Raw genomic sequence first — 19,395 nt, 5'->3', positions numbered from 1 at the left:
CAAGGGGAATCTACACAATGGGCCTGATTTATTGAAGCTCTCCAAGGCTAGAGAGGATACACTTTTCTCAGTTAAGCTAAGTGATCCAGCAACCATGGAATAGATATGGTCAAGGATTGAAAACATTTGCTAACAAGAAGCAAATGACTTATAACAAATCCATTCCATGTTTGCTGGATTACCCAGCTTCACTGATGAAAGTGTATCCTCTCCAGCCATGGAGAGCTTTAATAAATCAGGCCCTATAAGAGAGAGTTGGTTTTATTGTACAGAATCACTAAAATGTCCACTGACCTCTCCATTACCGCCACTCCCTTATACAGCAGCAGGACCGGGCGATGACCATTTAGTTCCTCTAAGTTTCTTTTATAAATCGTGGTAAGACTAAAAAAAGGCATCTTGCGTTTCCCATCTCGAATACAAGTATTGTGAACATGCCAGCATATTATTTACCCAGGGTAAACACAGTAATCTTTTTTGAGAGCATTGTTTCCGCTGACCAAGCCAAAATTTGTTCTGTAAGACTTTTGGGAAGGGTGTGGAGGAACAAAAGCATATTTGTATCTGTGTCTTTAGAAAGTGAATGAAGTCTTGTTATTCCTTGTTATTATGTCTTTTCCTTTTTCATGTTTTAAAGCCTTCATCTATTTTTTCTCCCCGTAACATGTGCTGTTTGTTTCCTTACCTTTTCGTTCCTTATTTTCTTAATTCTGTTGAGCACCAACCTTAGAATAGATTGTACTCTTTAGATATGCACAGAAATGAACTGGTTGCTGGAATTCCCCGTAAATGGACTCCAACTGGCCTTCATGTGCATGGCAGCTTACAGCACGCTTGACCTATAATCAGCCCCACCTATACAACCCTATAATCAGAAAAATATGGTAGTTACAGATTGCACACAACTAGAAAAGACTACAGTTCCTTGCTATTTAAACCTTATTCCATGGCCCTTGTAACATATGGGTAATACCTATGGGCTGAGTTGTATCTTCCCCTGGGATATGGTCACATTATATAATTGCCAATTTATTGGAGCCGGAGACCAGGTTCCTTATTTTCTTTAATGCCATTGGCTGCTTTCTGTGTCACTCACATATCAGTAAATGACTCCTAATACTAAGTTGTGTCCTCCCCCTTCATCCCTGGTGCTTCTGTTACATTGTATCATTGCAATATGTCCTGAGAAAAAGCTTTTAACTTTGTTATCTATTGGCTGTTCCCTGTGTCATTCACTTAGTAGGGTAGACTCTTAAGCTGCGTACACACTTCCATTAATTATCCTTGGAAACGAACGACCGATCAGCCGAAAATCATTAACAAAATAGGTGACCAACGAAGCTGATGAACGAGGATTGTCGTTGAAATGAACGACCATCACGGCAGATCTGATTGGCCAACGATCATTTGCTATCTAACGTGTGTACGGTCGTTCAGTGATCGCGCACGTTTCTGCAATACAGTTTCTCCTTTACATGTTACTCCCTGCATCGTTCAAACAATTGTATCTGGCGTGTGTACATTATTGGTGGATTATATTTGAACCATCGTATCATTACAGCATGTACAGACTTGTGCACAATACGATCATTCCAATATAATCATGCATAATCGGTCGTAATCGCTCGTTTTCTAATGATAATTATTGGAAGTGTGTACCTAGTTTTAGTCTAAAAATAAAACCTTTATTTTTACCCCCTGTGCTTCTGTTACATTGGGGCTGATTGACAAAAGGAATTATTCCTTTGTAATTGACATGAGGCTCTCCTGCCTTCAACCATCCAATCACGTGCAAGAAAAATATGTTTTTTATTTGTTTTTAAGATTTCCTTGCATGTGATTGGATATTCTTTGACCGGTGAACTTTCACCACATTCACAAAGCTAAATGAGTTATCCCTTGCTCAGTGATTTTTTTTTTCTCTTTGTTTAAATTCCATTAGTAAATCAGCCTCAAAGGTGTACCCACCCCTATTATCCCCTGGGTTTTGTTACATTGTATCCTTGTTAGAATATAAATATTGGGGGCAGTAAAATCTTTGTTTTAAGAGGACCCGTGAGCAATAAAAAAAGAAAAAGATTGGTATTGGCATCTTACTATCCACTAATAATGCAGACTGGAGGTGGGAGAAGCAGCACAAGGAGCCAGTTGAGGGGATTGCTCATCACTAGCAATGAGCAGAGGGTTAATCTCATCAGAATTCTGCTTCTCTTTTCACTGTCCATTCACAGGCTTGGGGAGGGACAAGATCTGTAAATGTTACTTATATGCAGCAGTGGAAAATAAGGTCCCCACAGGCAAGGACTAAATTTATTATGGAATTTCATATCATATGTTATATCATATCATATCCTATATATATCATATCATATGGCAGTGCTATGTTATTCTCTTCTATATGTAAGTTCAGCTTTAAATGGTACAGCACAAAAATATCATCCTGTCCAGAAGATATTTTCATATTAATATATTTACCGATCACCTGATACATTGCACAGAATTTTAAAAATATAATTAATCAGTATGCGGTTGTTCAGACAAATGTGAATTATGTTTGCTTAAAAAAAAAAAGTCTAAGTGCTATTTAAAGGAAAGTGTGATTGCCAAAGGAGCTGACCTTTAGCAAGGTTGATTATGCTGAAAGTTTGAGTTCAAGTGACTACGTTAGATAAAATCAGCGTTCTTCATATTCAAGGTTCGTTTTGCAGAACCGCAAGCCTGCGTTTAGGAGAATGCTAACCATGTGTTGACAGGTTGGCTCTGGCTGCCTCGCATGTCCCGTTCTGTTACTTTTCTGTCTGCAGCCTGTCTCATTGATAACCTGCGTGCTCTGCACCCCAGACTCTCCGCTCATTAGCATTGTCTTGTTTTGCTTGCAGAAGTGCCTAGCTGCCATTCCATTTATATGAGGCAAGAAGCTTTTTTGGCTCATCCCAATGGCACAGAAGGTATGTGATTGTACAGCTGTTCTGTTTCTTTTGAGCACTTGGTGACAATCAAGAAATACCTAACGCTTTCCTTTTTTTATTACCTTTTAGGTTGCATGTTTGAAAAAGGTCCACGACAATTCTATGATGATACCTGTGTGGTCCCTGAGAAATTCGAAGGTATGTGTGTTACTGTACAACAGAATCTACCAACTTGCAACCTAGATTTTAATTTTTTGAAACACAAGACGCTCTCTTTGTAGTTGTTATCAGCTGTATGCAGTAAAGCTGCGTACATCGAAAAATTATCGAACGACCAATCGGCCAAAAATAATTCGCAAAAAAGGTGACCAACGACGCCGACGAACGAGGATTGTCGTTGGAAATGAACGACCATCACGGCCGATCTGATTGGCCGACGATTGTTCACTACCTATCGTGTGTACAGTCGTTCAGTGATCGTGCATGTTTCTGCAATACATTTTCTCCTTTACATGTCACTTCCTGCATCGTTCAAACGATTGTATCTAGCGTGTGTACACTTATGGTGGATTAGATTTGAACGATCATATCTTTACAGCATGTACAGAATTTTGCACAATATGATCGTTCACGTATAATCGTGCATAATCGTTGATCAGTCGTAATCGTTCGTTTTCTAATGATAATTATTGGAAGTTTGTACGTAGCTTCATTCTTTTTGGCCACTAGATGTCCGTAGTCTTCTGGGTTGAATGACGACCAGCATCATTTTGCCCGGAAGACTAGGTGCAGGGCGTCATGGACCCTGAAAGAGACCCGCAATGCATTGATGCTGAGAGAGTGCTAACATGATCCAGTTAGCACTGCTCTTTGCAATTATTTAGGACTACTTACAGTGAAAATTTGGAGAGCAAAAGGGCTCTCATTGAATTCACAACATCTTTAAAAGGTAAAAGATATAAAATAAAGGATACTCTATGAGAGTCTTCTACTTATGGACCATCACTGACCTCAAGACATCTTGAAATAGTAAGTATAATAAATAAATAACATGAGATACTCCATTGGGTTTTCAGGTGGGTGAAAGGCTAATGGAGAGGGGCAGCTGAGCCAGCATGGACATTAAATAACCCCTACCACAAAAGGCAAGAGCTATGACATGCAAGGTGGGGAAAGAGCTAGGGGTAGAGATTCCACTGGAGCTGGAGAAAGCACACTTTCTGGCGATGAACTGAGTTTCAGATGAACACTGTAGACAAATGAAAAAAATGCAGAACAGGAAAAATGCTTCTGGCTTATTTAATGCTTTTTTGATCACACATTTTTCAGTTGGTGACAGTCTCTCTTTAAAAGAGGTTTTCTCCTCTCCCCAGCTCTCTCCATCCACTAGATATATTCTTTGGCTTTTACATGTAGACTGACATGTATAAGTTGATGAGCTATACAAATTCAAACTGTGTGGTTTTTGTAAAGTGCAGGATTTGTAAATGAACATTATTAGCGCCTCTTAATGGCTGTTTCAGCACGTTTCCCTTGCAAATTGTTTAAAAAACCATTCGCGTTTACCTAGAGCTGGATTATTGCTAATGTTCAGCTGAAAACACACTAAAACTGAGTAAAAGTATAACTGACGCCTCCTCTGCCATCTTCGGTGGCTTTAGACCTTTACAAGCGGCTCAGATTTTTCGGCTTGTTTTTGTTAATATATTACATTGAGTTCTTTTGGCTCAGAATTCATGCCGTGCTTTGGATTAGGCTATAAATAGATCATGAGCTGATAATTTTGGGAGGTTACTTGACCAATAAAGGTTAGCAAAGTGTTGAGTGTACATTGAATGGACCAGGTTTGCTGGATCACCCACGTTCTCCTATAATATGCTTGGAGAGCTTTAATATATCAGGGCCAATGTTGAAGATTTGAGGGTTTCCTGCTCATCAGCTGGATCAAATAGCCCTGTTGCAACATTGCAACTATTGAACCCCTGTCCTTTTAGAACTTCTAATGCTTGTTTCTGCAATTTACAAGTTTGCAGGCCTACATTTGTGGCATGGTATAATATACAAAAATTATATCCATGCACCTTAACACTATAGCACATACATTGTTTCTTATTTTTAATCCCTGAAGAATGGAGTGAGGTTTGGCTCACAGAATTCCATTGGATTTCTTGTAAAGCCTGGCCACCTGATTTTACCTGATTTTTTTCCTAAACCCTTAACCATCCTGATCAGTTCACAGGCTACCCTTACATGTTATACAAAAGAAAAAAATAGGCTTTATATGCACCTTAAGCCACCAGTAATCCACTGTATCCAATCAATCTCAGATCTTTGGTACCCAACCTGTGTCCTGAAGAGCCCAAACTACCCTTTGGTGCTTCCAGTGTGGTCCAGTGTGGTCAGTAATAGAATTAGTAATATGATAGCAGTGATCTCTTGGCACATATCTCTTTGTATCACATCCAAAATCTGACAATTTCTAGCAAGTCTGCAGTCTATGAAATCTTCCGTAGCTTTACATCAAATATTATGTGGTCCTTTAATGACCTCATGGGCCCTCATAACTTGGAAGTTGACAGCCACTGGTTTGGATATCATTCAAGCAAACTTTTCTTTGGTTACCAGAACTTGGCATCTAGCTTTTTCATTGATTTACTGAGCAAGCTTAGTATTAGGACTGGCTGAAAAGAAAGTGAGAATTGTTGCAAACTAGTGTTATTATGTATATGTCACAATTAAACTCAAATTAAATTTATGTGTGAAGTGGACTGTTGTCTCAGGAGAGATGTGGTGCTATGATCGACTGCAAGAGGTGTAAATTATCTGCTAGTTACTGTTTAACATCTTCATCATATTGTCCTGTTAGTAGTTTGGTATTGTTACTCATTATGAAAGAGAAGGGCACAGATTATTTGTGTTTGTTAAATATTTACTTAAAGAGGCCCTGTAACGAACATTGCTGGTAGAAGAATAATAAAATCAACTATATAAAATGCCTAATGACAATATTACTTCTTTCCATTATTTATTTTTTAAAACGTACAATGTGGTGTTGAACTTGCCAGAAAATTTGACTGGTCAATTCCTTCACAGAGTTTCCTCCCTCCTTGAACATCATAGCCCTCTCCTCTAGTGGTGTCATAATTACTTTTTCACTTCCTTACATACTTTATTATGTAGCAGCCAGGAGAGGTTTAGGGGTGATTATATCCGAGCAGTGTTTCTCAACTATTTTAACTTTGGGGAACCCTTAAAATAATCTTCAGGTCTGCTGGGAACCCCTTGCTATAATTACTATATCCACAGCCACATTATATTAGTGTGGTGGTCAGTGGAAAAAAATGCCTCCTACATTGCTGGCGATTGGAAAGAATGTCAACCTTATAGATAGCCAAAAAGATCATTGGTGTCACCTAAACTGACCATAGAGGCACAGACTGCTCATTGCTCAAGGAATCCCTAGAAACCTCCGGAGGAGTCCCAGGGTTCCACGGAACCCCAGTTGAGAAACACTGCTTTAGAGTGTCACTTGAGTGTCAACTCTGAGTCTGCTGATATCATAGTGGTGCCCAACATTGGTCTTAGGAATTTGGATATATGCACAAGCAAATACCTTACAAGTAAATAACATGCATAGGCTATGCTGAATGCACAAATAAACTTATAAGAAGATTTGTATTGAAGTTAATGGTCTGGTACTGGGGTCTCTCCACAGTAAATCTGGACAAAGTGAAAGAGTCTTCTCAAGCTGGTTTCAATGAATTGATTCAGGTTTACTAGAAATGACAGTAATTTACATATTAGCTTTGTTATTAATTATTATTAAGTATACAAATTATTTTTTCTATTTTTTGCAGGAGACATTAAACAGGAGCCGGGTTTGTACCGCGAAGGACCCACTTATCAGAGGAGAGGGTCCCTTCAACTGTGGCAGTTCTTAGTCGCACTTCTCGATGACCCGGCCAATTCTCATTTCATTGCCTGGACAGGCCGAGGGATGGAGTTCAAGCTTATTGAGCCAGAAGAGGTTTGTACATTAACTGATTTGGCATCTTGTTTTGGGGGTCTGCATTACTAACCGTCTATTTAACGAGTGTGTTTAAAAGTAAAGAAGCAGCTTTGGATGCCCCAGTCAGTTCAGTCAGACTAGTGAGCTCATTTCCAATGGGTGTGCTTAGCCCTTAATAACTTTTTTAAAGGTCTATATTTGCATTGGAATTTTAAAAGAATGGGGGTAGATTTTTTTGGCAGTGGGTTGTAACACTGGGCAATGGTGAGATTTTAAAAGAGGGTTTTGACTTTTGCTAAGCAATTACATTACTTTTCTGGGTTGTCCTCAGTACAGGTTCACCTTTAACTAGATTAGAACAGATCTGTCCTTCAAGTGGAACAGGAAACAGCTGAAGCATTAAGTGAACAGGATATACTGATTACTTAGGATTTCTCCTTGCTATGTTGTAGATGTGGTGACTATAGCAGAAAAATTCCTATAGTCAATAGTAATAAAGAGCTGTTTTAGAGACTATCTACATGTATGTAGTTTTTTTTTTTTTTTTTTAGAAAATCTGATAAAATTTATTGAATCTGATCCAGACTTCTTTGTATGATTTGGTAGTCATCTTTTAAATTTTAAAAAAAGGAATGAAAAAAGAAAAAAATGACCATGGTGGTGATGGTCATATCTTCTGACTCCCCACCTGAAAGTTTTAAGACATGTCCCAGCTCCTCCTGTTTATTTCCTCAAATTATAAAACAAATAAAAACATATATTGGCAATATTAAGAACAGATCATAATAGTAGGTTTACGGACTTTGGAACTCGGTTTAGGAATAGTTGGAATCCGTCATAATGGGCACAGTAGGTTTACCGACTTGGGAACTCGGTTTAGGAATATTTGGAATCTGTCATAATGGGCACAGTAGGTTTACAGACTTGGGAACTCGGTTTAGGAATATTTGGAATCCGTCATAATGGGCACAGTAGGTTTACAGACTTGGGACAGTAGGTTTACAGACTTGGGAACTCGGTTTAGGAATATTTGGAATCCGTCATAATGGGCACAGTAGGTTTACAGACTTGGGAACTCGGTTTAGAAATAGTTGGAAACCGTCATAATGGGCACAGTAGGTTTACCGACTTGGGAACTCGGTTTAGGAAAAGTTGGAATCTGTCATAAGGGGCACAGTAGGTGAACAGACCCGGGAACTCAGCGCAGGATTGGTGGAAGCCCCACAAGTTCTCCACAGCAACTGTAAAGAACCAGAAACCCAACTCTGAAACATCTGTATCAGTACATTCTTAAGGTTTCTTTTGGAAATCAGTCACAGTTAAAGAAAAGATTTTGCATTAGGATGCCTGGTTCCAAAGTAATGTCTAATGTATCCTAATGAGCCTGTGCATCAAGGTTTGGGATTTTGAAAAGCAAAGTCACTCATTTACTTCATTTCTATAGTTAAAGCTGAACCCCAGCCAGGAAATACAGAATATTATTTAAAAGCTACTTGTTTATTTTGTCCATCCTCTCCATTTGTTTTTGTTTATTTCTTTTGGCTCTTTATGTATTAGTTTCCTTCCTTCTACAAAAACGTGGTTTTCTTGTTGATCAATTTTTTATTATTTCTCATAAAATTGTCATCTCTCTTTGATTTATTAAACTTTTCTCCTAAGGTTTTACATGAAATGTATTTTTAAATCAATAAAATAGGAAAAACCTGTTTCTCTTTTGCCATATAAAAAATACCAAAATAAGTTGTCCCAAGTTTACTGAAGTTTGATCTTACTTTCTAACCTACTTCTTAGTATTTATTTATTTGCTAGATTCTAAAATGGCATTTATTGGATAAAAGTAGATAAAACACAAAAGAAAACTTTACAGAAAGAGGGCCCTTATGTTTAAAAATAAGTTTACACTTGGCAATGATGTTATTTCAACTTGCATTTGGCCTAAATTAGCTAAACAGGGTCACTTTGCCTCCATCACCACTTTTCTTTGCACTGGAACTCTTTGGCACAGCAGTATAGTTATCACTTTTAGAAGCATTTTGAGGCCAGTGGCAACCCTAAAAACTACCCAAATCCCCCCTTCCCTATTGACTTCAATGTGATTTGACTTATCTTTGGGTGTTCACAGGAAGGTGCTGAAACAGCCTTTTTGCTTGTTGCTGGGTACAAACTTTTTCCACTCTGCTTTAGTTTGGCTTTAATTTTGTATTTATGATAGCAGAACCAATATATATGTTTTAGAAATCTGTTGAGTTGTTAAAATTTTGTATTTTTTATAGGTGGCACGACGATGGGGAATTCAGAAAAACAGGCCAGCTATGAACTATGACAAGCTTAGCCGTTCGCTGAGATACTATTACGAGAAGGGAATCATGCAGAAGGTGAAGATCTTTGTCCATATTTATGACTTCTGGAAGTGTTTTATAACTTTTTTTGCTGGCTCAGCTATAGTGTTTCCTTTGGGGATACAAAGATGACCTTCTCAGTCTTTTGCTTCTCTCTTATTGTCCATCACACACTAGTGGCAGGGAGATGACCATTATTTGCAGTATTGTCTTCAGCTGTCTGGCAGGGCTCATTAAAATGGGAAAAAAAAGATGGTCTGTTTTCTATAGCACTGTTTCTCAACCAGAGGTTGCTAGGGGTTCTTTGAGCAATGAGCAGTTTGTTCCTCCTTGTTCCTGACTTTTTGGCTATCTGTAAGGGTGACATTCTTCCCAATAGCCTTCAATGTAAGAGGAATTCTTCTCATGGACCCCCAGGAGCTGTGGATATAGTAAATATAGCAGGAGTTCCAAAAGTTCTAAAAGTTCCCCCAGAAAAAAAAAAAGGTTGAGAAAGGCTGATTTATAGCACTATTAATGCAAGGTTCATTTATAATAAAATCATTTTATATTTTTTTTCCAAGGTTGCTGGAGAGAGATACGTGTACAAATTCGTATGTGACCCAGAAGCCCTGTTCTCCATGGCCTTCCCAGACAATCAGCGACCATTATTGAAAACGGACATGGAAAGGCACATCAACGAGGAAGACACGGTACCGCTGTCACACTTTGATGAAAACATCCCCTACATGCAAGACGGCGGTTACTGTAACACTCACCCATACAATGAAGGATACGTTTACTAACGTTAAAGACAGACGATGGATCTTTTCACTTTTCTTTGCCAGGCCCAAGAAAAGCAAAATATACTTTTTTTATATATAATATAAATATAAATATATTTAGTAGTTCCTAAATGGGCTTTTCCTGTTGCATATCTTAATTGGTCTGCCATGGACAGAGCACTTTACTGATGGGACTCGGAATTAAACATAAAACAATGTATGTAACAGAGTGATAAAAGAAGATGGAAATATTCATTTATGCTCGGGAAGGGAACTTAAAGCTTACGGTACTACATTACAAGTCATGTCATTTTTTCTGTTTAAAATCTCATAATATATTGTATATTATTTTCTTTGAACTGGGTACAGTTAACTTGTATTGCCTAAAAAAGAAAAAGCTGTATGAAGATTGTCAATTGTTCTTTCCAATATTAAGATTACCGGAGGTAAATCCATGGTTCTGGTAAATTCAGTACTATAGGGTACGGCTGCTAAAAGATCAGCTTTGTGAATCTTAGTCCTTAGTCCTTAGATTTTTCTCCCTTTGGGCTGTTCAATCTTTTAAAATATTATTTTTTCCCAAATATTAAAAAAGTAAGATTACCTGTTTGGCACAAAGAAGCATTTGTAAAGTCCCCAAAGTCCAGATACGCATCCATTGGAGCCAGGTAACACTACTCCAGGTACTTCCAGGTGTAGGGTACCATGTGGCCCCTTCTTATATAACAGCACTCAGGTCAAGCTGGCAAACTCTAAACTCAAGCACTGCCACATGCCCGTCTAAGTGGCATCACTGGCATACTGCTATGGTGTACTGTACTGTATGGTATTAGTATTCAAGCAAAGATAGGGTCTAGATGATTGACCCTTATAATTACACAGTATAATGTATCAAATCTGGGTTTAGTGGGCTTTTTCACAGTGCCATGGCAGAGCTGTAGGTTCTTGTCACACAACTATTCAGCCTTCCTCTCAATGAACTATGGAAAGTGGTGCTTAAGCCAAGGCACAGTTGGGCTTGATGTGCATAACCTCAAATTCAGGGCTCACCTAAAAAAGAAGAATACTGGCATCTATAGGGGTATAAAAAACATGGTTGCAGAATGGAATTTGGGGCCATAAAGCACGTAGGCCATGTCCCCTGAATGATGATGATCCAAATAACGTGTGACAAGTATGTACCTTGAGCCACCTGAGCAATAGAACAATAGAGCTTTTATTACTACTTTTTCACAAAGTTGACTTCTTGCCTTACTCAAACAGGATTGCTGTTGGGTTATAAATATTATAATCCAGAAAGTATCACCTCCATTTACAATTTCAGTTTTTATTGTTATGCCTTGAAGGAGTTTACCACTTTCAGAAAAGTTAAGGTTTTCCCGTTTCTAATGGCAATTGATGGAATGCTCCAAAACCTGTGGGATGTCTATGATGTCTGTAGACCAATGGTGAGCCTTCTGGTCAAATATGAAACTTTCTAATTTCAATTGCTTGGAAAGTTTTCCAGTCCACTGCTAAAATTTTGCCAAGACTCAAAGATCATGAGAAGGTTCTCATAAAGGGATGTCCACCTGTGATCAATGAGAGGGAAATTGTTAATGCATTGCTGGAAATGAGAAACTCCTTTAGGTTAAAAAAAATAGTGGTAAAGAACATGCCATGCAATCTGAAATACATGTTTCTATATATGTATAAAATACTGTTTGCATTCAAAAAGAAGTATGCAAATCTATTCTGACCCCTGTATACCATTCTAACTGATGTTTGAGAAGAAAGCAATGATCCCTGGTTGACACCTCCACCAATGTAATACAACCATAGATATTATTTTGGACAGATCCAAGTTGTTCACACGAATGATGCCATGATTAGGTCACCTGTTGCATGGACCATGTGTCAATGCTAAAGGTTCAAAACATTTTTAATTCCTACAACAAACTCAGCTTCCAAGCACCGCTGGTGCTTCATGCTGTCTTTTAGCAGCTCATTTCTTAAATTAGCACAATTTGGTAACCAGAAATTCCGCATTGGTGGAGGACTCAACTAAAGAGGTCAATGGTCCAGGTGAATGTTTGTTGTGTTTAACAAAGGGATATGCAAACTTGAGCCTCTTCATGGATGCTTGAATTGAACTTTTATCTTGCTTTATTTATAAAAAGTTAAAGCTTGATTTTGGGTAGGTGAGTGTAAAGGACTGCACACCTCTCCCTGTCCCATATATTCAACCTACATAGACAGTGTCATAGTGACCTGAACCCAGTGCCTTGTTCTACCAGGGTGTTGGAAATGTTATCATGAACTATATATCTCCTTCCTGAAACTTTCTGCTGTTGAAGGGGAAGTTCTCAGTCTACAGCAAAGGTCTTCCTATTTCTCTAGGGTTGCTGTTATGGCTTTCAGAGTAGCAAAAACACTTGCAATCAATTACAGCAGAAGACTTAGGACTTAGGTGTCTTTGATCTAGTGCACTTTTCTGTTTTCATGCTGCAAAAGTATGCAATTTGCTGCATGAGAATGCATTACAACAATAAATCCTATACCATGTGTTTGGTTCTCATCTATGGGCTGGAGGTTAATGTAATAGGGAACCAATATAGGACAATTGACACCTACACGTAACAGTGTGAATACACCTTAAAAGAACCCCATGCCAAGGGCCAAAGCATACCTACCACCTATATACAATGCTTCAAAATATGTAGAATCTTTTAAAATGAAGTGGAAATATTCCAGAGACCCCATGCTCAGAAGTGTTGGTACAACCAGCAAATGGGCATTGTGTAATATGTTGGCACTATATAAATACTCTTTATTAATAATAATATTACTTTATTAGTGTGCTCTTGAAAGTCTCATTTAACGGATAACTTTACTCATGAATTCAATTCGATGTGATAGGGTGAGTCTGATGAGCAAATCTGGTTAACCTCTCCATCAATCTGTGCTATTTCAAAGTCTTAAGTAGCTTATGTCTAACGTTCTCCTCAAACTACTTTGCCCGAGATTTATCATAGACTTAAGAACTGGACCTAGAACTCCTTATCATTGACATACCATGAGCATAACTTACAGAGGATTTGTCACTTTTGAAATGGCATGAAACTCATTAATTTCTTCTCTAACTCGGACCTTATTTTAGGCTATGTTCATCATAGCTTTGCTCTTCAACAATTTGTCCAACATCTACCTTCTCCACCTACAAAAGCCATGGCTTCCCTGGGGCAAACCACTGATCCTCAGTTTCCATTCATAAGTTTCCAAATGTGGGAGAGAAAAAAAGTTTTATTGATGTAGAGGTGTTTGGCCGAATTCCTTCAGCATGATAAATGCCCTTCCCGTGGCAAGACAATCAATAACTAACTGGACAGCCAATGAGGAGTAGCAAGGAAAATGATAGGGCATGAATGTTGGGTACTGAACATCAATCAAACAAGAAGTGCCCAATTTTCAGCCCTGAGCATTTGGTGGCACATGGTAAAAGAGGAGAACAAAGCAACCCATTGTAGCAAGGCTTTTGGGCTTAGATAAAATTAGAAATGTCCTAACTTAGATATTATAGACCAAACTTTCAGCTGAGATTCAGGCTTCTATTTATAAAGTATTACAGCAGTGACTGGTCTGCTTTGAGTAATATTGGATGAAAAATAGAACTTATTTCTACCTTAACAGGATAGTTTACTGGTTGTCATTTTAAAGAACATTGACATTATTATATTGTGTCTGCAACCTGACACACCCAAGCAACTAGTATTTTTAAAAGGAGGCCGACCCTATATATTTCACCTGACAGGTGTTAATAAAGACCAGTTTAATTATAGTACACTCAAGTTGCAAATGCAACAATAAAATTGTTCTTTTCTAATAAACAGTTAAGTGTTCTAGCAAATCCTTATGCTTGCAGCACATAAATTCAGAATATGGTCATAACACATTAGGCAGGGGCCGACTATAACACATTAGGCAGGGGCCGCCTATAACACATTAGGCAGGGGCCGACTATAACACATTAGGCAGGGGCCGAGCTCTCCAGCACGCCACTTCCCCAAAGTCCCTGAATCAGCACTGTTGATTAGGAAGTGTTCAGGGCTAGGACGTGTGTTGGACTGTTGGAGGGCCGGGCTGCTGTTTTATGTGTTAGAGTCATGGTCTGACTTCCTTTTGTGCTGCCAGCAATTATTGCTGCAACCCTAAGAACCTATGCACAGGTTGCATTCACTTCAGCCAGGTTTGCATTCCAATGCAGTCTATGAGAATAAAGAACCAGCTTGAAGCAGGACAGAAGAAGGTCAATGCACCCATCATATACAAAATATCAGAATCACCTGATGCCAATCAATGCCATCAGATCCAAAGTGTTGACAAGGCCCCTTTTAGTATAAAGTAAAAGGATCAGTTGATTTGTTTCTGTATAAAAAGTTTAACTGCATTACCATAATCACCAGGGTTCAATTGGTCTTTAATGAAATGCAATAGCCCCAGAACCAGTCCCTCCTGCTGGGGTATCCCAAAATATTTTTTACTCCATTGAAAGCTGTCAGGTTCACTTTAAGATGAAGACCTATGTTGTAAGCTGTAACAGCGGCCAATTTGGAAAGTTCTAAAGGGAGATGACAAGAATTATACATATAAAAAAAGTAGAATACTGCAAGTTTATTATTTATTCAATAGGAATTAACTGTACTCAGACACATGTTATTATGCTGTTAAGGTACAGCAAGCACTCTTCTGGGGACAAAAGAGGAAAAAAAAATATCCAATACACTAAATAGGTACTTTAGTCGTTTTTAGATATGGTACCCATTAATATGCATTTATGCCTTTTACCGCTGTGTTATGTTCACAACATGTATAAATGCTAGAAAAGAAAAAAAAAGAAAAAAAAAAGATTTGCTTCAGCTGCTGTATTTTCTGTACTATTTTATTCTTTGATGCTCGATTTAATCTAAAACCATTATACGCATTGCTGTAACTACAGTTAGCATTTCAGGACAAAATAGATGACTCCCATCATTTATCGCTAAATAACATCGCTTGGCTGCACTGCAATTGGCTCCTGCGCATCAACCAACGACCAGCGAGCGCCTGCTTGCTGCGAAAGGCTCAGCCGGATCTTTTCTAACGTGGGAATGGAAGCCTTGCTTGTTTGTGGACTGCTAAGACGCCAGGAGGCTGATCAAAAACGACCGGTTATGCCCGCCGCCCGCTTGGACACTTGCGTATTGAAAGAGCGTAATCTGGTCGAGAGAAATTTCTAAGGATACATTTCTGATGTTTGTTTTGCTTTATTTTTAAGCAGAAACCTGTACAGAAAGAGTATGTATTGAAAATTTATTGGAACCTTTTGAGCTTGTGTGCGTGTGATTTATTTTTATATTTTGCATTTAAGTTTTACTTTTGAGGTTTTAATTCCTGGCTGTGACCTTTTGGTGGATTTTCCCCGTGACGCCAATACAAGAAATATGGAGTTTCAGTGTCAATGGGAAAGGGAGGCACAGAAAGTAATAAAAACATTGGGCTCTGATTTAAAACTTTCCAAGGCTGGGGAAGATAGACTATCACTGGAGAATGTGGGTGATCCAGGAAACCTGGAATGGATCTGGTCCAGAATTAAACACATTTACCTACTAACAGCAAATGATTTTTCAGTAATCTATTCCAGGTTTAATGGATCACCCAGGTAGTAGAAGAGATTTTCATCACTTCCAGGACATATCACACCTCTATAAGGAATCTGGGGGGGTCAGGTGTCATCGAGACAGAAAGGCAGAAGTTAAGGGTATAACTTCTGGCAAAAGCATTGCCAGAAGTTAGATCCCTAAGGAGCAGCAATAACAGGCTTCAGTGTGTTGATGATCCATCTAAGGTCAATAAAAATTTGGTGCACTGGACCTTCAATTGATGACCTCCTAACATGCAATTGACCTGCTTCAATACATTTGTATACCTTTAGACAATAACTCTAATAAAAAAAAAAAAGACTGGGTTAAAGATGGATACATTTTTATGATTCCTGTAATTCCATGAAACTTGTTCCCTCCAGTAAACGACAGCAATAAAAATGGGCACTGTTGTAACCAAAAACAAAAATAAAGTTTTAGATGAGTAAAGTTTCAAGCTGGGAATAGAGCTGGTCAGGATTTAGCACTGATGTGGAGAAATGGTCCCAAACTGTGCCATTTGTTTGGCCCTGGGGGGTTGAACCCATTTCCCACTGTGGCTGCACTGTGGCTGGAATGGAACATGGGTTCTACCCCTCCTAACATATTCTTGTTCAGGATCCTTATTAACCCCTATGGACTTTCATCTCCAGTTCAGCCATGAGCTAGGCTGCTTGCTGTCACCAGTTAGGGGTAGAACCCATGTCCCACTCTATCCACAGTGCAGCCACAGTGGGAAATGGGTTCAACCCCTCCCAATTTATTCTTGTTTGTGATCCTTGTTTTCCCTTTTCGGGTGGTGACAGCAGGCAGCCTAGCTCATGGCTGAACTGGAGATGGAGGTCCTCCAAGAGAAGAGAAGACCCAACAGAAGATGAAGCTTTGTCCTTCACGGTGGTGTAGTGAATCTGTGCTTTCTTACAAACACAAAATGTATCTTCCAGATCCAAACACTAGTCAGTATGTTTATGGGTGGCTATGCTATATATATATATATATTTATTCCAGCACACCAATGGCAAGCGTAAGGACATCCGGAGAGAGAAACATGCCATCACTGATTTATCATCATACAGGTTCTCTGGCTGTCATGGCCTTTTTTATTATTATTATTATTATTATTAATATTATTATTAAAAAAAAGGATTTATATAGCGCCAACATATTACGTAGCACTGTACATTAAATAGGGTTTGCAAATGACAGACTAATACAGACAGTGACACAGGAGGAGGAGAGGACCCTGCCCCGAAGAGCTTACAATCTAGTAGGTGAGGGAATTTACACACAATAGGATAGGAGATATGTAGTGGTGGGAAGTAGTGATAGTTTCAAAATACAGAAGATCAGTAGGCAAGTTTGAAAAAAATGGGTTTTGAGTGCTCTTTTAAATGAGCAGAAAGTAGGAGCAAGGAATAGGACGAAGAAGACCATTCCAGAGAGTTGGGGCAGCTCTAGAGAAGTCTTGGAGCCGTGTGTGTGATGAGGTTATGAGTGAGGAAGTCATTAGTCGGTCATCGGAGGAGTGGAGAGAGCGGCAGGGGGAGTCAGAAATATAAGTGGGACAAGAATTGTGTAGGGATTTGAAAAGAAAGCACAGGAGATGAATTTGATTCTAAGGTGAAATGGAAGCCAATGTCGAGACAAATACAGACAGTAACACAGGAGGAGGAGAGGACCCTGCCCTGAAGAGGTGACAGTTTCAAAATGCAGAAGAAGACGAGTAGGCAAGTTTGAATAAATGGGTTTTGAGGGCTCTTTTAAATGTGCAGAAAGTAGGAGCAAGACGAATAGGACGAGGAAGACCATTCCAAAGAGTGGGGGCAGCTCTAGAAAAGTCTTGGAGCCGTGCGTGTGATGAGGTTATCATTAACGAAGTGAGGTGAGGTCATTGGAGGAGCGGAGAGAACAGCTGGGGGGGTATTTTTTTATAGAAATGTAAGTCAGACAAGAACTGTGGAGGGATTTGAAGGCAAAGCACAGGAGATGAATTTGATTCTAAGGTGAAATGGAAGCCAATGGAGAGAACTACAAAGAGATGCAGCGGAAGAGGAGCGGAGGGAAGGATGGATGAGTCTGGCTGCAGCATTCATAATAGATTGTAGAGGAGAGAGTCGTGTTAGTGGAATACCAGAGAAGAGGAGGTTACAGTAGTCCAGACGGGAGATGATAAGAGCGTGTACAAGGAGTTTGGTGGTCTCAGGGGACAGGTAGGGGTGGATTTTGGAGATGTTGCCCAGGTGAAAGTGACAGGACCTGGAAATGTTCTGAATATGGGGGGTAAATGAGAGGGCCAATGAGAGTCAAAAGTGACACCAAGACAACGTGCCTGATGGGAGGGCCGAATAACAGTGTTGTTAACAGTTAGATATATGTCAGGGGGGGATTTGGAATTTGAGCGGGGAATGATGAGGAGTTCTGTTTTATCCAGGTTGAGTTTCAGGAATCGGTCAGACATCCATGATGAGATGGCTGACAGGCAGCATGAGACCTTATCCAGGACTGAGGGGGACAGGTCAGGGGTGGACAGATAGATTTGAGTGTCATCAGCATACAGATTGTACTGTAAGCCAAAGGAGGATATGAGACTACCGAGAGAGGAGGTGTACAGAGAAAAGAGAACCGGTCCAAGGACTGACCCTTGGGGAACACCAACAGGGAGGAGAGTGGGGGAGGAGGAGTTACCATTGAAAGAAACTTGGAGCGGTCAGACAGATAGGAAGCAAACCAAGAGAGAGCAGTGTCACTGATACCAATGGAGCGCATTTTACTAAATTACTTTGTAATTCACACAGGACATGTATGCAGATACATTTTTTGACATGAGGTAGTAGTTCCAGGTAAGCAAGTCAAAGTACTTACCAAATAGAAACAACAATTTAAGCAAAGTTTCCATACTTCATGCAGGATACAGATACATGGGGTTTGTTCCCACTAGTGCAGTACGATTTCGCATAGACTTGCTGCTATGCATCTCACATAGTTAGTTGTGTTCTGCCATTGGTAATGGCACCCTAGATTTCTCTCCTGTGTGTTATGGAGAGGGGACATTATCCTATGGTTTCAAATTCAAAGTGACAATGCTGCTTCTCTACAAGGTGTTGTCACTCATGGATGAGAAAAGTCGCTAGGTGAAAATAATAGAGAAATGTCTGAAAAAGAAAACAAATGCAGATTTCACATCTATCTTCCAATGATCTGCAATATATATTGGGTTTAGATACACATTAAGCAAAGTAAATATTGTTTTATTATTAATATTAAATAGGATTTATATAGCGCCAACATAATATGCAGCGCTGTACATTGAATAGGGGTTGCAAATGACAGACAGATACAGACAGTGACACGAGAGGAGAGGACCCTGCCCTGAAGAGCTTACAATCTAGGAGGTGGGGGAAGTATCACACAACAGGAGGGGGGATATACACCAATATATGAAGACTTGCAGGGCCATCTTATTCAAGCTAAGGGAACACCGCTCCTTTCTTCTTGATACAGGATTCTAGAGAGTTCCTTAGTGGCTCAGGCTAATTGTATGCTTGTTACATAAATTTTTATGGTCATGGTTTTTGGAATTTAATGTTCAAATGGGCTTATATATAGGGTGATGTCCAAACTTTTAGCCATATGGTGTTAGGCTGGTGATAAAATAAAGTTATATTTACCATAAAGACCCATGAATCGGAGGAAAGGCAAGTTCAGATTAGCAGTATT

General features: G+C 39.3%; 1 protein-coding gene across 2 annotated transcripts in view; it reads left to right on the top strand.

Annotated features, from left to right (window-relative positions):
• The window catches only part of ETV1 (ETS variant transcription factor 1), a 52,289-nt gene extending 36,926 nt beyond the window's left edge, over positions 1-15,363 (top strand). For both annotated transcript variants that reach the window (XM_072412952.1, XM_072412953.1), the window contains 5 exons: positions 2,880-2,948; positions 3,039-3,107; positions 6,767-6,936; positions 9,192-9,293; positions 9,821-15,363. In XM_072412952.1, coding sequence (XP_072269053.1) covers positions 2,880-2,948; positions 3,039-3,107; positions 6,767-6,936; positions 9,192-9,293; positions 9,821-10,042 — 632 coding nt within the window. In that variant the 3' untranslated portion in view covers positions 10,043-15,363. The remainder of the gene's footprint in view (positions 1-2,879; positions 2,949-3,038; positions 3,108-6,766; positions 6,937-9,191; positions 9,294-9,820) is intronic.
• The last annotated feature ends 4,032 nt before the right edge of the window (positions 15,364-19,395 follow it).

The sequence above is a fragment of the Pyxicephalus adspersus genome, chromosome 5 (genome assembly GCF_032062135.1).
Source record: "Pyxicephalus adspersus chromosome 5, UCB_Pads_2.0, whole genome shotgun sequence".
NCBI classification, from domain to species: Eukaryota; Metazoa; Chordata; class Amphibia; order Anura; family Pyxicephalidae; genus Pyxicephalus; species Pyxicephalus adspersus.
This window is presented reverse-complemented; position numbering and strand designations above follow the sequence as displayed.